At 38.6% G+C, this 18,881-nt stretch overlaps 1 protein-coding gene across 1 annotated transcript in view; it reads left to right on the top strand.

The window, feature by feature from the left end:
* Positions 1-18,881, top strand: part of pde2a (phosphodiesterase 2A) — a gene marked incomplete in the record, with an annotated part of 155,405 nt that overhangs the window by 96,839 nt on the left and 39,685 nt on the right. The window contains 5 exon segments of the mRNA XM_014018181.1: positions 10,766-10,855; positions 11,105-11,193; positions 16,242-16,351; positions 17,177-17,232; positions 17,460-17,519. Coding sequence (XP_013873635.1) covers positions 10,766-10,855; positions 11,105-11,193; positions 16,242-16,351; positions 17,177-17,232; positions 17,460-17,519 — 405 coding nt within the window.

Here is an 18,881-nt window from a genome sequence, read left to right as displayed (position 1 = left end):
GCCCCTAATTACATTGGGTCATGAGACTGCCTAAGGGAAAGGGGAAATGCAGATCTCATGACAAACATTATTTGATATTAAATCAGGGACAGCTTCTGCTGTCAACAGATGGATGCTTCAGAGGTCGAGCATCAGTTCAGAGTTCATCTTCCTCCCCGATTACTGCAACTCAGCAAATCTGCTCAGATGGAAATATGTGACATTATAAAAGACCAAAATTAAGCAATGATTAAACTCTCAAAATAAGGAAGTTGACCCAAGCTCTCACTGCCAAATATTTTGAATGATGAAAATAACCACCACCTCAACTTTGTTCTAACACTTACTTACTTACTTACTTACTTAGCTAACGTAGATTTTTTTTTGTGGCAGCCATCTTTCATGAGTCAATTCCAAATGTTATTTAAGTGTAGATGTGCACACAATATTTCTGAGTTTCATTAAAATCTGCCCAGTAGCTCATGGGAGAATCCGCAGAAACATTATTACCCATATTTCAGTTGACCCGAGACGAGAGAAGACTTTTCTCCTTGTTGAATTCACCTTCAAAGAATAAAAAATGCAACAAGTGCTATCAATTAGGTGTAAATCACACAGGAGCTAGTCAGAAYAAATACACGGTTGGTTTTAAATAAACCTCTGTAGGCAGGGGGTGGAGGTCTTTAATCATCTGCAAGTGGAATGCCATTACCCACAATCCCCTTGGTGCTAGATCAAGGTCGAGGCTGTTGAAATGCAGATCAGTTTTGGTGTAGGATGACTTCATGAACACTACAGCAGATAAGAAATACTGGAGCCACCCTAAAGGCTCCAATTAGCTCCTTCAGCTAATCCTCTCAGTCGACTCTTTACCTACAATAGGTTCTTATCGAATGTGACCAATTTAGAATATTACTGTCTGATCTATTGTGATACTCAAAGGACTGTGTATTTTCAATACATTCACAAGTAATCAAGCTCTAAATAATCCTCATATGGTGTTCCTGTAATCCAAAATACCTTATTCAGGAGTTTTTGGTTAGTTCTGCCAAAAATAAAAGTCTTTTACACARTATCAGTTTGACTTTGACTGTAGAGAAATTTATCAGCTCCGGGATGTAAATTATCAAGACTCTGACATTTGGGRTAATTTGGGATTATTCAAAAGAAGACTGAAGGCTGTAAAATGTCTATCTGGCTCRTAAAAGACAATATAAAGATTTACTTTTAGTGTTCTGTTAGATATGCTTTGACTCTSTGTGAAAATTAACGTCAGAGCTGTTATGTGTCCATTAAAAAGCAATTAATTTTCTTGTAGGTGTAGCAGGTTTTATTGCTGATGGGGGGGGGGGGGGTAAAGGGTCAGTAGTTATAATTATGAGAGATGATGCACTGCATACACAAAAAAAGGGTAGCAGGTGAAAAAAAATCTTTAGGGTCATTGGAGCTTCTTTTTATTTCAGGTATGTTCACAAAATGAAAAAAAAACACGGTTCAGTTTTATATGTTGCCCWTAAGCAGGTTCTTTAATACTGTATTGTTTTCATGTTATCAAAAGAAGGATCATATGTGACCTTAGAAAGGAAGTTACAATGTGATATTTTCATCCTGTCACACGTAACACTTATCTTTAAACGACATGACCTCCATCATCTTTGAGCCAAATTGTTTGCATGTTTATGAACAACAATAAATCTCGGAAATTGAGATTAGTCAGCTTTGTCCTGAAGCTGTGTTTGGATATTTGACATTGAAATGAACTCACTTGAGTCAGGCGTGTGCTCAGGGAAAGTGCATTGTTTTATGTGTGTAGAACTTCAGCCTTTGAAGCAGCGGGGGTCCTGATACTGCAGATGTTTCAYAGGATGCAGAAACTTCCCCAACCTTTCATGTCTGTATGCTTTKCATTTCTTTTATTGTATATTATTTGAAATTCACATTTTTTTTTTATAACAACCTAAAATAATAGCAGAACTAGACTTTTGTGCAGGAGGTGGCCAAGGCTTTTGCAGGAGGACAYAAACAAGCAAAGGAAATTCTTCTGTTTCTCAAACCTGGCACACAAATAACATACAGTATCTTAATAACAAATTTTACAGCCTGTAAGCATTTCTCTATATTTTTAGTTATCTCAGTCTTTCTTTCTTTCATACACAAAACACAGATGTTGTTGTTGTTGTCATCATCAAGGCATTACTCTTTACTGTAATAACATGACTCAAAAATTGGAAATCCTTTCAGCAAACTGAAGCATACAGTAATTTATGAAYGAAACGTTTTGGAGATTTGATTTGACAAAGCTGCTCTGCATCTTATAAAATGTTTGTGTCTTTACTAAACTAATACAAACCACTAATTATGTATCCTCATTTACTCTAATCATGCGTCTTTTAATGTCACATCCACTGGAGGTGGCCAGTCGGGTTCCAGGGGGAGAAAGTGCCTCTCCGGCCACCCTTCTGGCACCGTCTTTCAATTTAAACCTGATTTATGAATATTAACTTGAAAAAAATCTGAAAAATAGTCTCTGGCTTCTCATTCAACACTCTAAATTGTGATCTGTTCCCTGTCAAAGTCACTTTTCAAAAATACAGTATGTATTAATAAAAACTTAAGATGGCTAAATATATGTATTTTAAAAACTAATTAGGATTACAAATGCATCAGCTGATCAAAAACTCCAACATAACCACGGTTCTCCCTGACTACCAAGACAACGAGAAAACCCAGACTGAAGATGTGCACTCTTTGCGTTTTGGGGGAATTTAGAAGAAAAGCATAAATCCTCTAGCAGTGAGACACACACTGGGTGAAAGAATAACTCTTTTTCTACATTTTAATATTTAATTTTTAAACTTACACTTTGTGGGAGTAACAGTGTTGCGTCGTCCTAAAACCTAAACTGTGGTTGTGTTAAAAAAAAAAGTCAAAATGACAGTTTTAGTCGTGTAAAGTTCAACATCACGTTGACTTTATCAAGTCAAAAATTATTCTTATTTAAAAACTATATATTCAGGATTTTTATTGCATTTTACATTTTATAAATTTTCTATAACATAATTGTGTTCTTCGAGGCCTAAAATTTCTTGTTATTCCGTTGATGTATCCAGAAGAAAAATTACCTAAAAAAAAATAAGTATCACACCAACTGCTGTATTTGTCAAACTGTTTGTAAAATGATTCTTTCTCTGAAAATATATAAACATGAGTAGTAACTGAAGCTTAGGGAAGTCATTTTGCTTAAATTAGCTGGAAATGCCAAGGCCAATGAAACGTCAAATCTGTTCATTTCCAGAAAGTTTTCTGTCAAAAAGTGCAACTCCACAATACTCTGAACCAATAAAATAAAATAAAATAAAATAAAATAAAATAAAATAAAGTAAAATAAAATAAAATAAAATATGGCCCTGCTCTCCAGGCAGGCACAGCAGGCTAGACTAAACCTGAAAAAAGTGCAAGAATTATCTGGCCTAGTTCTGCTCTGTAGGAAATTATCTCAACATTACACAGAGCTGATTTGGCTTTATCCTGCTAGCTGCAGCCTTGTCTGCGTAGACTTAATTAAACTTTTCAGTGAGATGTCCTCCTGGAGTTATGCTGCAAATGTCTGTCTCTCCTCTCTATTAACTCAGATTTATGACTGCTGTAGTTCAGGGAAACGATTGAATCAAATGGTAAAACTTTGCCCCTGTTATTCTTCCTTATTTACATTTATTAGCAGATTGGCTTTGTTCAACAGTCAAGCCCCTGCATCCCTGCAATCTAATTTCCATACCAGTTTAGCTTTAGGCCAACCATTATGTCCTCAGATATTTTTTGCACCAGCTGCCACACAGTTTCAGAGGAATGCTTCAGGTTTGTTTCCTCCTCTGAAGTGGAAGTTCAGTGGAGCTGTAGGTATGCAAGCTTTCAGTTCACGATCCGGACTGCTGTAAAAAAACAGGATGTTGTGGTAGAGAATATAAATGGGTGTTGTTTTGTTAGGACTGTACCAGGGCTGTGTCTCAGATGGGTGAAGACATGCGGACAGAGAATGTCACTGATGTACCTCTGTCAGCACATGTCAGAAGTGGCCTGAGCTCAGACCCTATGCATCCTCACACCTTGATGTCAGGAACAACACCGGTGTGTCTCACACTGGCAGGACTGCTCCTCTCTCTTCAGTAGCACCACACACACACACACAAACACACACACACACACACACACACACACACACACACACACACAATGATCATTTGTGGTAATGTAGACCTGAGATTCATCACCACTGAGTTGTTGAGACACAGTGCAGGTTGACATGGGGTTTTGTCAGGAGTCCAGTACCTGTGCCCAGATAGTAGGTGCAGATGTCATGGGGTTCTGTAATGCTTGGTGCCCAATTAGACAATACTCATGTGATGTGGTCTGTTTTGAGTGAAGAAAGCTCTCACATAGTGCGTGAGTGTACTCTTATACCAACTAGTTCCAATAGCAAGCCGCTTTGACATTTATATGTCCCATGAGCAGGCATAACATATCAACCAGACCTCATACAAGCCTACTATTTTTGAGTTAGGAGAAGCTTTATCAGAACAGGGTTTGTGTGAGCTTGCATAGGGTGAAGAAGGTTTGTGATGAGCATGCTTCTCCAGAAATAGTTCTGCTATAGCACAGGTCTAAGGGCCACATGAGCATCATGGTAATCAGTGAAGTGTCTGTTGTAATTAACTTTAACGTTTCCTGTTTGATTTCAACTAAACAAGAAACGTCACGTTCCTCGTCCCATTGCCAAGGCTGAGCACTGTTAACAAACAATGACTGAGCTCTACGTGGTATTTTATGCATAGAAACAGCGTTCCAACAAGGGTTGGGCAATATTGGCAAAAAAATAATCACGATTAATTGCGGTGTTTAGCCGATAACGATTAATTTGACGATTAATCCCCTGGAGTCCCTGGAAACCCTTATGTCCTGATCACATGACCAAATTAGTGGGAAAGATTTGCTCTTCATAAAAATATGTTCCAAATTGTGTCAAAATTACAGACTTCAGGCTGTACATCAAATTTAAATTGTGTTGATAGATAAATAAATTACAGAACTTTTTTTTAAATATTCATCATATTTGAAGCAGAGAGGAGCACCAAGCGGTCAGTCCGCCTGGTGGCATTAATTGTATTAATCGTGAAGTGCCAAAAAATAATCAATTAATATTTTTCTGACTATTAATCGCACACGATACGATTATGCCCAACCCTATTTCCAACACGTCCTCTTATTAACGATGAAAAGTACTATGTGTACGACTGACTAAATGTGAAATAAATAATACAGAAATACCATTAACTGCAAAATTGAGAGAACTTTACTCACTAGCTGTGTTTCCATTGCAAATGTGTGCAAAACCTAGTTTGATATTTTGTTAATGTAAAAAAACAGTTTCGCAATTGCGGCGTTTCCATTAAGTGAAATGCTATTAAAGTCACGCGAGAATATGTTTGTTCTCACGATAAGTCATTACAAACATGGTAACACATAGCATATTGCTACCACAACAATAGCTCACATGATCAGCCATCAGAGRAGATGCTGGCATCTTATCGAGGCTTTTGGGCGACAAGCCCCTTATACGTGGGAGCGGCTACGTATGCTGCATTTTTGCGAAATTGTAGTTGGTGAGTTTACTACTTTCTTTTACTACTTCTTCTACTTCCTGTTGTCTTTTTCTTCGTTGTCTTTTTCGCCAGTAGAAACAGCCGGTTGTTGATCACGTGACTCCTGTGATGCAAATAAAAGTGTTTCCATTGCAGTTTTGGGGGAAAATACCTATTTCGATAAGTCCAAACAAACACCTTATTCTAGCACAAAAACATTTTGTCGAAAAAAGGAAGCTTTTTCGAAATTGACGTGTTTCCATTAAGCAAATTTATTTTTGAAATTCCAATTTGCGCCTTTTCATGGTCAATGGAAACGCAGYTACTGTTGGGTTGTGGTGAGTAGCTGCCATCTTTATTTCTGAACTCTCCCATTTTCTGACGGAATTCCCACTGGAGGGGAAATCCAGTTGAATTTACAAGTTGTTAGTGGAAAATTCCCACTTTCCAGTACAACAAGGCTGCAGCACAGGTAGCCAGCAAAAATGCAGTTACTGTAAATGGAGATTTTACACATTTTTGAAWCCTGTGCAGCTCTACCTTGTAGTGGGATGCTGTCATTTCACTGTTAAAATAGATGACATGCATCATGACTGTAATGTATGTAGTTTAAGGTCAGTGCTGGCTTTAAAGCAGCAACGTTAATGCATCTTTGAAGTTCTCACAGACCACATAAAATGCTGTGGCGGGCCACATTTTGCCAGCGGGCCTTGAGTTTGACACAGAGTGCTGCTGCTCACTATTTCTTTCTCCCATCTCATTAAATGTAAAATATGGATTCTTGTTTAAAGAACAAAAATAAAACTTTAGCACCCCCGTTAGATAATACTAGAGGCAATACTAAATTTACACCATTCCTTCTGGRTGCTGAACTTTTTTGTGTGTTTGTATATTGATCTGTTATTGAATTGCAATAAAGGAACTTCTACAATTGTTTTACAGTTAGTTTTAACTTTTTGACCTCTTCAGCCCTTGGTTTTCTTAACAACAACTTTAAAAGGCAGTGTGACGTTTAAAATCTCACAATGAAGGGAGTTTCAGTTTAAGCTGAGGTTAACTGGCTACCTTAAGCATCTGACATGGGAAATGTGTGAGTGTGTTTGAATCAAGGCCGAGAAAGATAAAGCAGAGCGGAATCWGTGTTTAGCCACGCTGATCGCAGGTTACCCTTCAGAAATGTCAGAGTGCTGCGAGTGATTAGGAAGTCTGCTGATAGAGACAACTGCAAAGCCTCACCTCGRTAAAAGGAACTGGAAACTTCAAGATCAGCAGACCTTCTTAAGAGGCTGGAGTAAAATATTACATGTAGTAATTTAGGAAGATGGGAAGAAATAAGTAAAAGAAGTGGACGAGAAGCAGACAGTGTGGGAAAAAAATTCCTCCAAAGATGACTCAGTGTGACATTTGTTGAAATTTAGGTTTCATGTGCAGAGACYGGAGGCCATCCAGAGATGTACAGTAATTAGTTAACAAAGGCACTGATTTCATGTGTAAAATCTATTTTTCTTTTATTTTTTTTATTTCATTGCTTTGTGTACATTGCACCTCAACAACACCACATTTAATTCCTTCTTTAATCAAATTCTGATTTTAGATTATTTCACATAAAACACACACTCAAATCTGCTTTAGTTTTCATCAAGTTCTATGTTGTTTTATTTTTAAGTTTGCAACTTTGTGGGTGTGTATGTGTTTGCATGATCGTGTGTATGTTTGTTTGTGTGTGCAGTGATGGGTGGAGAGGCAGGTAAATTAATGTAACAGATGGTTTGAGGTGCATGGCAAGAAATCATTGTGAAAGGTCATAGGACAGAGGCTGACATTTACCAAGGCACACGTCTTATGGCTGGTATTATACATCCACAAACACGCACACACACACACACACACACACACACACACACACCGCAGCCACTACACACACACACGTTATCCTCCATCACCGATTCCCTCATTATCAATATTTTATCTTTAGTCCAGAACGAGACTGAAATGCAGATGGAGTAGGAAAAAAAAACAGGAGCGGGTTTAAAATTTTCCTAAAGGAGCAGTAGCAGACGGAGGATCTCAGAAAAACCTGGAAGCAGCCTTATGAGGACTTCCTGCTTCACTAAGGATTTTTTATTCAACTTTTTTTTAAAGTAATTAGAAAGCAAATGACAAATATACAAGAGCAGTTTATGCTCATCGGATTGGCCAAATATATTATCAGCTTTCATGGCTCTCGGAATATAACATCACATTTCTATAATAATATCGCACACACCGATATTACTATAATTTTGATATGTTGTGGAGCCCAAACAAACAGGTGCTTCAGTTTCAACAGCACTTTTTTACCATTTATATTCAGTACAGTTTTCTAAGTTGCAGCATATTAGACCTTTTTGATTTCTTCCCTTGTTTTTCATTCCTTTGATCAGGTTTTAAAGTCCCACTGAGATGTTTCTGCAGATGATAGTTTCATGAAATGATTGAAATTTAAGAAGACCAAGTGTAAAAATTGCTTATGGTATAAATGTATTAATGTTATATGGGATGTTAGGTCTAATAAAGTTACTACTCTGAGCAGCTCTGTGTGCCTGACTGAAATCTTAATGGTGGATGGAAACTTTTAGACTTTATCTTCTTGTTTCAGGGTTGAATTCTCCTGTTTTCTTATTCACTTGTTACTCTTTCCTGTCGGCAAATTAATCTTCTTTCCACTGGAGAACCAAGAACAAACAAACAAAAAAGCTTTATAAGTAGTTAAAATGTCCTTTTTATGGGATAAGTATGATTCAAATGGCATATTTATCTGCTGTATTTGAATCATCCATCCACTAAACTTTCCTGACATATAAATTACCTCCATAAGTCACCTCCTCTGGCCAGCATCCTGGCGTGCAGGCTTTAAAAAGTCTTTCATGCACTTCATACAGCTCTCTCATGTCCGTCTGCTTAGAACAGGTATAAACAGTTTCTTTGCACACAGAGCATGCAAGCACAATCAGCACACAAGCAGAGCAGCTCCAGCGTCTGCTGAATCAAAAATYTCCTGTAAGGTCACCAGCATTTGGCAGAGCTAAAACTCCAACAGGCAATCATTTCTGTTACAAGAGTTTACTTTACCAAAACAGACCCATGTGAAAAAAGTTTGAAAACAGTATATCTTTGGAATGCATTGCATGAGTAAAATGTACAGTAAGCTATGACAATTGCTAAGTAGAAAACTTACTGAAACCAGCGTTAGTGGCTGAGAGACAACTTTTACTCTTTCTGTCGGGACTTGGTCAGAATCAAGCAGAGCCCGTGCTTTGGTAAAACAAAATGTATGTGGGGGAGCATTCTAGTGTGTTAGTATCAGGTCACAAAGACTGAAGAAATTCACTGAAATGTCCTGTATGAGATGAATATTACTTTTTTGGGAGGATGGAGGTTTGCATGAGCTGTGAAAAAAGGTCAATGATCACCATGATGATTACAATAACACATTGTCCACAAAGACATAATGTGATTTACTGTATGTTTATCCCATATTAAAGCAAKWTTTTTTGTTAGTTTATTCATGTGCAGTTTTAGTTAAAACTTGGTTAATTTTACAGTAAAATTTACAAACTAGAAACCAACCCTCTCCTTACAGCTCCTGTACAGGAAGTGTCCTCTGTCACCTCAGTACTGTCTACTTTTATCCTGTTACCACATGTGATGGTCGTGACTCATTTTATGCTCAAACTCTGGAGTGCTTTCGACTTGGACTTTAGGAATAAAATCAACACAMCAAACAAGCTGTGATAATGTCATTAGAGTTGGGCAGTTTTGATTGTTTTTATACCAGCATGCCATCTTTAGGTTATACCGTCTCTCCATTGCCACCAAACATTATTCAACTTTTGCGTCTTTTTATTTTCTTCTRCCTGTAGATTTTTTGGGCACTTGTCAAATAATTTTGAGCCTCGGTCAGAAAGGAGGTTGGGGGGTTTTGTTTGGCAGATTCAGGTGTTTTTTTTTCCATGAGACTGTTTTGTTTCCTGCTGCCTGCCACTGACTGCAACGTGCTTCATGTTCAGAAAAAAAAGTGACATACTACTGTATTTATCTAAGGGATTTTCCTGGTTAAATAAGAGTAAATAAATAAATAAATCTGGTTTTCTTTGGCCTATCAACACAGTTTAAACACTGGTTTGAAGTCTGCTTTTGACACAAATTGAAAAGAGTCTCAGAGAAGGTGTATCTTTCTGGCTAGAGCAACTTAAATAGGTCAGGCTCTATCATAATTTTTAAAAACTGTCACCATATTTCCGTGCAGAGGTGTACCACAATACCATCATACTGCCCAGCCTAAAGGTCATGTTTAATGGATCATATCTGTATGAAATACACACTCTTTATCATCATAGAATAGTTTTGATGATGTCATTGCACAAGCTTTATAGCAGTCTCATAGCAGAAGAACGAATAGAGACAAGACAAAYAAGTTGCCTTTCTTTTAAAACTCTTGCACGTATTTTGACGACACGCTCCCAGGTGGCATAAAGCTCTGTGTTGTGGATCTACTACATCCTGGTTTGTTTTCAGCTAAAATTGTCAGCTTTTCTCTTTAAGCTGGTGTTTTTTGGATTTTTTTAAAGCGATGTGGAATGCCGTATTTTTTTTTCAGTCAACTTCAAATTACCGTCAAACTGCTGCGAAGATCAGYGCCCAATTTCCCAACTCTTCTGTGTAAATGAAGTGCTTCAATGAAAACCACTGTTACTTTCCACATGCACTTTCAGTTCATTTCACGAATCAGCGTCCTACCAAACGCTGCAAATGAATTGTCAAGGGCTTTGTTTTCACAGCTCCGGAATGAAACAAAAGCACCGASTTGTTGTGAAGAGCAAAACTAACGCCACTAAAGCCTAACGACAACCGAGTTTGCTTCATTTCGAAGCACCGCACTTGTGTTGCTCGCTTCCACCGAGTGCCAAGTGGGACACAGTTTAAATATTGTTTCAGAGGAATTCGCAGCATTCCAAGGTAAATATTGAGGAAGAGCTGTGGCAGCGTTCAACATTGTACCAACAAAGAAAATAAAATTACAGCCAAGGTCTCTGGTTTTTTTTTTCTTTCCGAGATCATAAACAAACAGCTAAGCATACATCAGGGAATCTGTTTGTCTTCCTCTGCAGGATGCTCTGTTGCGGCTCGCGGCAGTTGTTGATGTACGCTCGCTTCGAGTGGCCCTGCGGGACAGCATACAGGAACTGCTTCCTGGCACGGTATTACCTCGCACACACACACACACACACACACATACATTTGCAAGTGAACATAATTGAAATTACATCAATTTATTACCTGAAAGAAAAGCTTCCTGTTAGTATTCAGCGTGGTGAACGTCAACGTCTGAGTCCTGACATCGCAGCAGGGAACAGATTTTATGAGCAGATGAGACTCATCGCTCATTAAATCAGTTAGTCTTTTTCATTTTTTCAAACATTCACGTCTCTTTGTGTGCTTTACTCCAGGAGTGCGTATGCGTCTACACGTTGGAGGGAGACTTGAGGCTGCTGTCTGACGACCCGCCACACGAACTGCCACAGGAGGGAAAGATCAGGTGTGTGATGTTTGTGTGTTTGTGCATTCAGCTGCAGTTGTTGCGTCCTTGCAAATGACATTTGCGTGCTGATTTTCTGCTGCAACAAACGAAAGCGACAGGTGGCAGTCAATGCCACCAGGGTGAAACCCAACACATGGGATGCAATAGTGATGACAGCGTTGCGGATCACACTCCCAGTTTTCTTGTATCCACGAAATTTGATTGGTTCAAATTGGTTCAATTTGGTTCATATTGATCACTATACGTAAACGATGGGATATGTAAACAAATTTTGTGATGCTAATGAGAACATTGAGAAACTCACGAAAACGCACACTAAGATACAACTTCATGTGAAGGAAACTTGCGGGACAACTTCAGCCTGGCGCCAACAAGTACCCATCCAGCTKCCTTTTTACCTGTACCTCGTAATCGCTCCATTGAGTGGACACAGCAAAAATAATGTTTTTCTCCATGTTGAAAGCGGTTTCCATAGCATACTCTGCACTTATTAGTCACTGACTGGTTGTAGCGCCTTGCAACAGTGGCCATGTTTACATGGACATAAGTAATCAGAATAAATGACCAATCTGAATAAAAATATGTCATGTAAACGTCCCATTCGAAATATTCTGATCTGATTCAACTTGTTCAGAAATATTTTTTATCCAAATGAGAGGGGTGGTTTATTTTGATTAATAATTTGAATGGTGTGCATGTAAACACTTGTTCTGATCATATTATTCTGATGCTGGAAAACTGACCTATCATCTGATATCAACCTGACATATTTCCACCTGGCTAGATGCTAATAWGTCATATAAACTGAAATGAATTGAWTTGAATTGCATGTAAACGCTCATTATGATTGCATGAATTAGTTTTGTGTCCATGTAAACAATACATTCGGATTATTTAATTCAAATACACTTCAATCCGATCAAAGGATTTTGCGCATGTAATCACGCCTATTGACAAAAGTTGAACATTTTTCMACTTTCTTGTGCCAGCATGTGCAAGTCTACATGGATGAGCTCAAAATTTGACCAAATTTTGCTGGTCGGAGGGCAGGCGGTTGTCGCCTCATCGCCTCACGAGTTCCATAAGAAAAAAATGGAGAGGGAACGACGTCGTCTCCCGTGTGTCGAGCCCATTAAGGGGCAGTGATACAGAGAGAAGAGGTAGAATAAGAGGGAAGAAGAGGAATGTAAAGCTGTGACGACTGTTTAGAGCACCTGAAAAGCAGGTGTCATGAGTGAAAATCAGCAGCTGAGTCTCAAATCAAATCATCAGCGTGTGAATGGAGATGTCACAGAGCAAGATCCCATCACCTGGAAACACAAAGACATCCACTGTCTCTCAGATCTCATTATTAGCACCTCTCGCTGCTTTCCCTGCTCGCTCTGCTTCTCTTATTCTTCCATCTTGTTGAACATCTTTGTCTTTCTGACAGCCTCTTTTGTCATCTACTCGCCGGTTCCACCTTCCTACCTTGCTGCCTGAGCTGCTCTTTGCCGTGTTTTCTCTCTCTCTCTCACCCTCTCTCTGCCTGCCCTTTCACCAAAACACTAAGCCAGCCGCCTGCGTTTTTGGTTTTTCCGCCCACACTTCATCCCTCCTGAGCCCAACGCTTCTCTTTCACCTTCAATCCCTCTCGCCGTGGAAGCGTTGCACAGCTAATCGCCCAGATAGCAGTGCCCTCGGTCCCTCGGAGAGACACGGCGATCCTCTCTTCTCCTAAGTGCTCTCTGAAGCTCTACAGTCCCACACACTGCTGTGACTGCTGCTCAGGGGCGGGCAAAAACCAATACTGCATTATTGATGAGTGTGTGTGTGGTTGTCAGACAAGAACCTGGTTAGCTATGCCTCATTGCTACACAGACACGGGACAAACTTGTAAGAAACAAGCAAGCAAAGATTATACACTTGTAATGTCTCTCTCTCACGTACACACACACACACACACACATACACACACACATTTATTATGTGTGTGTAGTAGGGATGTTCAAAGCTCTACAGGCCACTTTGTTACTTCTCTCTACAATCCACCTGCTTATATAAGCCTGTCATCAGGACCTTTCTGTACCCCCACCCACCCATCCACCCACACATACACAAACACACACCTGATAGGCAGAAGGCCATGGTGTTTCGAAACCAGATTCCAGTCCACTTTCTAATTAACAATGTACACACACACTCACACACAGATGCACTGAAAAGCACAAACAAGTTCGGGTCAAGAAGCTTCTGAGTGTGTTTTTTYTTCCCAACTATTTGTTGTGAACAAGACGACTGAACTCTTGCAGCCAAACAAGCTATTATTAGAAATACCGCAGATGGAGACTGCATTAACGTCTGAAAATACTGCATGTACAAGCAAATGTACTGCAGCTCTTGCAGTCAAAATATTTTTTAATTTTAACTACCTTTAATTTTATTTGTGATTTGTATTATTTGTTGTATGTATAGTATTTGTTTTGTTTTTAAATGAAAATGAATAGATTTACTAAACTAGAATTTGGTTTTGTTTAAATTTATTCCAATCTCAAGTATAAATTTTTTTGTCTTAAATGTTCCACTTTTCAAATAAACGTTATTGTTGTTGGGGKTTTTTTCTTTTCTTATAACACTTATTCTCTGAGTTAGAAAGCTGTCAGGTCTTTTATATTTGGCTTCCAACACTTTAAACCAGGGGTCTTCAATGTTTTTCAGGCTGAGACCCCCTAACTGATAGAGGCCCCCCTAATATATATAAATATATAGTTGGGTCAGGGTGTAAGTGCAGCAGAGCTCAGCTGGTGTCCTCACGGAATGTTTGCATTTCTGACTGAAATCTATTATTTTATGCCTAAATTTATCAATTAGCTTCAATTCATATTAATGTGTGTTGAAATACATAATTTTCAAATAACAAAAATGTATTAAAAATGTCAAATTAACCAAAGATTTCTCACCCTCCTTGCCCTGCAGTACCTTCAAGACCCCAACGTTGAAGACCCCTGCTTTAGGCACACGTATTATTTTTAGCCAAGCAAATATAATGGAAGTATGCTATAATTTCAACTTATAATACATATATATTTTTAATTTACTTTTATTTAGATAGGTAATCTCAGTTTAGACAGGTAGTCTCATGTAGAAGAGACCTGTAAATAAAATTATCATGTCCTGATGCATCTCAGTAATCCAGGTAAAAAATCAAAAAGAAAAAAATTGTATAGGACTTCTTGACGGAAGACCTATACGATTNCTTTTATTTAGATAGGTAATCTCAGTTTAGACAGGTAGTCTCATGTAGAAGAGACCTGTAAATAATGACTTATAGACCTATAAACATTTCCTGCAAATATAAATGAAACTTGTGGAAAAAATTATCATGTCCTGATGCATCTCAGTAATCCAGGTAAAAAATCAAAAAGAAAAAAATTGTATAGGACTTCTTGACGGAAGACCTATACGATTTTTTTCTTTTTGAAAAAAATTATCATCTATTTGTTTCTATTTATTCTCAAACACAAACTAATTTAAAATCACAACTATTTGAACCAAATTCATAGCCAGAATAACAACCCTTTTCACAGGTGGATCATTTCTAGAGCTCCGATGATCAAATAGTTGCATAAAATTGCATTAGCTTTGTAGCAGAGCTCCTCCTGGGCGTATTAAATCAGCTTAGTGTTGTTTTTTTTATTTACTGCAGATCATGTTATCTCCTCCCACAGACAACAGCTAAATAAAATATATTCACTTCCCAGTCATCTGAACTAGCTATTAAATTATTGTGTTATATATTTGCACATTAAATCCTCCAACGGATGTTTGGTTTTACAGCGGATGAAGCAGTGATGACAAATGAAACTTAACACTGACAGTCACAAATAAAAATGTCAGCAGCTAAATCAAAGTGTGTTGACTGGTTTGGCTTCCATAAAAAAGTTAAGGTTTGAGAACCCTTTTATTGATGTTATTTCATGACAAAAATTATATAAAGTATAAAAAAACAGCAGGATGTTATATTGGTAAGAAACTGACAACATGGTATAACTTTAGGTAAATAGAGTTAGCATTATTTTTCTTAAATGCTAATGAATGCCAAAAGTTTAAGCTAAGRTGTGTTAGTGATAGCTGTGTGTTTTTGTGAATGATGCTCGGCTACTGCTACACCCATTTTTAGCTCCACGTTTGTAAAATTTACAGAGTTTAAGCAATTTTTGTGTTGTTGATTAGCTTGACTCTACACATTGTGCACAGGCATCACTAAGCATCTATTGTTCTCACTGCTTCTGTTTGTTCTTTGCTCTTTGCTGCGCCCTGTTTGAATAGGTTTCATGATTGTGCTGGAGAGCGGCTTTGAACAAATACATTACACAAAGGTCAAATGTATTTGCCACAATAGAATGTTTTCTGATTGAAGTGGATGGTTCCTGGGTGAGCTGAAATAAACGGACTCTTTGAAATCAATGCACCATGCWGAGACTTTGCTGCAACGGTTCGGAGGCGAGATTTCAGACTCTGTGAGCACGTAATGGAGTGTGTGTGTGTGCGCGTGTGTGTGTGTCCACTGTGAGCTGATTATTATGTCAGGCACATTGATGTTGAACTTGCCCATGTGCTCAAGTGAAACTGCTTTGTTTCCTTTGACTTTTCATTTCCATATTCATTTRACAAGTCTGGGTGTGTTTTACACATGCGCCAGTGACTTGTCTCATGTTTCACCATTAAAAAAGCTAAGCTACATTCTTACTGATATAGCATGCGTATTTGCCATTTTCACATCTGGTTATACAAATACATACACACAAAAAAAACATACAGCCGCACCTCTCCTGTGTGCTGGTAAAGACATTTTGTATCCTTTTACTTTGAATAATAACCCTATTCAGCAGTGTTTTGGTTAGTGTCTATGAACAAAGAACATCTGGATTTTTATTACTGGTGACTGTTTTCTCCATTCCTTCCTCTTCGTCTCTGCACGATCAGACAAACTGTCTGTTTTTCAGATTGATTTCACRTCTCTCATTGTCTTTTTCTAACCCAAATCTGACTCAACTCTTTTCTAGGAGCATTGCAGAGCAGCTGAAGAGATGCGAGTGCGCTGGCCTTCCTCCRTCTGAGCTGCCGGAGAAATACAGAATCTGCCTTGCAGCGCCGTTACCAGCACACAGAAGAGGTGTGGCTGAATGTTTTTTTTTTTTTTACGAACACGGGCACTGGTTTGATGCAGGTGGAGAGACAAACAGATTTCTGAGTGTGTCTTTGAGGATGTGCGAGCACAAAGAAAAGCACCGATACGTGGGAGTAAAAACAAAGTTTGAACGAGAGCAGGAGATAGAGGGAGCAGTAGTGAACAAGAGATGATGATTGCAAATGAGAGAGGTACGGATCTGTGTGGGCAACATATTGGCCAARATACCCCACCCCCCACTCCCCCCCAAAAAGAATAAAGAAATGAAAKGTTGTGTTAAGGAAAAAAATGTAAAAGATCAAAATGAACAGACTCCTCATTACTATTCAAATGAGCATGCTCTCTTTAAAAGTAGCAGCAGAGGAAGACAAAGACCTGAGGTGCATGTAGACGTTGTAAAATACATATGCATAACCTCTTTGCACTCTGGGGATAAATGCAAACCAATGAGCGTGTAATAATGATGCGGAAAAAGAGTTATTGAAGTAACTTGCTTTATTATCCGCTCTACATGCAGCAGCACTCGCTTCGGTGATATACTTTTTCACATTTTCTATGTTATTATTGCCGTCAAATGAAAAGAATAAACGGTCTTGTTCAAGGGCATCAAATAAATGTATTTTTTTCTGCATTTCTTTTCTTTGATGTTTTTATTAGTATTAAGACAAAAAGCAAAGAGAAAAATCAGATGAATATCTAGACAAGGACACGGGAAGAAAATTAAAGGCGGCTGATGAAAGGACTGGAGCATTTTGTCCTTATAAATGAAACATGTGCTTTGAGCTCACTTTTTCTTGCTTTTCTTTTCAGCTGTTGTTATTCCTGTCTTGGATCAAGATCGGAACAAGGTCCTTGCTGTCGTATTGGTGAGTACTGACTCGCATTCAGGCAAATATAAAAGAATTCAAGAGAAATTAGTCAACGGCACAAATCGAATGCCTCCAATAACATCCTCACCTTCACTCCTCCTTTTTCTAAAAAGTCAAGGAACTGATTTAGTTGCAGTTTGCGTAGGCAAAATAAAATGAACCCTGACATGTGGCCCAAGCTTACATTTTGACCACTTCTGTGTTTACATGTGTGTTTGTTGCAGGTGGGCTGTAACCCACTCTCAGATCAAGATGAACTCCATCTGAATGTTCTGGAAAAACATGTAAGCTCCCCTTTTTCTGTGCTTTGTGGTCACACAAAAAAGTACTTGAAATTGCAGGCCCTCACTTGAGAAATTTACTCCACGTTTTGATGTTTTGATTGTGTTTTACAGAAGTACTGCAATAAAGAAAACRTAAACACATAGATTTCTAGTCTAAAAGCACATCTGACCAGTGAAAAATGCATTATTTGGTGACTCTAGACTGCCTCAGAGTCAGAATTTTGACCTAAAAATCCAACATGATTGCCTCTCACACAAACATGATGATGTCCAACTTTTCACTTATATTTTTATAAATTAGTTGTGTAGTACAACCTCTGTTACAGGACATCTTGCTAAAGTGTGTGAGTGTTTAAAAATCCATTGTGCTGTGCTGGTATTTCCAGTAATAGTTATCCTGGTCACAGAGCACAGTCACCAGTGACCTAATTGTTTTCCAACTTGCAACTGGAACACAGTTAAAGGAATAGTTTGAATATTTTATAGTAGTAATCTGTGTATTTGTTATCAGTAAATAACGTCTAGTAGAAACTGCCCAGAGCGTTATCAGTTCAGAATTTTAGGTGGAAGTCGTCTCAAAGGAGCTGAACTAACAGATTGTTTTAGATTATTATAGAATCTCAACTGTTTTTGTTTTTTGTTGGTAAAATACATGCTTAAAGGGCTTGAAACACGGGAGGCGACGTCRCTCGCTCTCCATTCATTTCCTATGGAGCCTGTGCGGTGAGGCGACAATCGCTTGCCCTCCTCCAGCTAAGCGACCGGCGAAAATAGTGCATGTGAAATTTCACGTTCTTACACGTAGACGTGCACATGCAAGCTTGCGACGCGACAAATGAAAGTTGAAAAATGTTCAACTTTTGTCGCTGTCGCTTAACGTACAACCAGTCAGCGAGGGTTTCATTGACTGACCAATGAGAGGAGAGTATGCTACCCACTGTAGTTAGCTAACACTTTCACCAAGTGATTACTAAAAAGCTTTGTGGGAATTTATTGGCACCAGGGTGAAGTTTATGGTAAGTTTTTCCTCATAAAATTGTATCTTGATGTGCGTTTGTTTTTCAAAATAATTAGCATCGCGATTTTTTTAGTTTACACGTCCGTAATGCACACCCGCCTTCAGAGTTAAGAACCAATCAAATTTTGTGAAGACAAGAGACCTGACAGCGCGATTCACAACGCTGCGATCGCTATCGCGTCCCGTGTGTCGGGTGTCACCCTGGCTGCGATGACAGCAGTTAATCGCTGTAGTTTGTCGCTCCCCGTGTGTCGAGCCCTTAACAGAGAATCCTGTGAAAGACTCAATGGGCCTCATGCAAGAACCGTTCGTACGCACAGATTTGTTCTTAAATTGTGCGTACG

This window comes from Austrofundulus limnaeus, unplaced genomic scaffold, assembly GCF_001266775.1.
Source record: "Austrofundulus limnaeus strain Quisiro unplaced genomic scaffold, Austrofundulus_limnaeus-1.0 Scaffold184, whole genome shotgun sequence".
NCBI classification, from domain to species: domain Eukaryota; kingdom Metazoa; phylum Chordata; class Actinopteri; order Cyprinodontiformes; family Rivulidae; genus Austrofundulus; species Austrofundulus limnaeus.
This window is presented reverse-complemented; position numbering and strand designations above follow the sequence as displayed.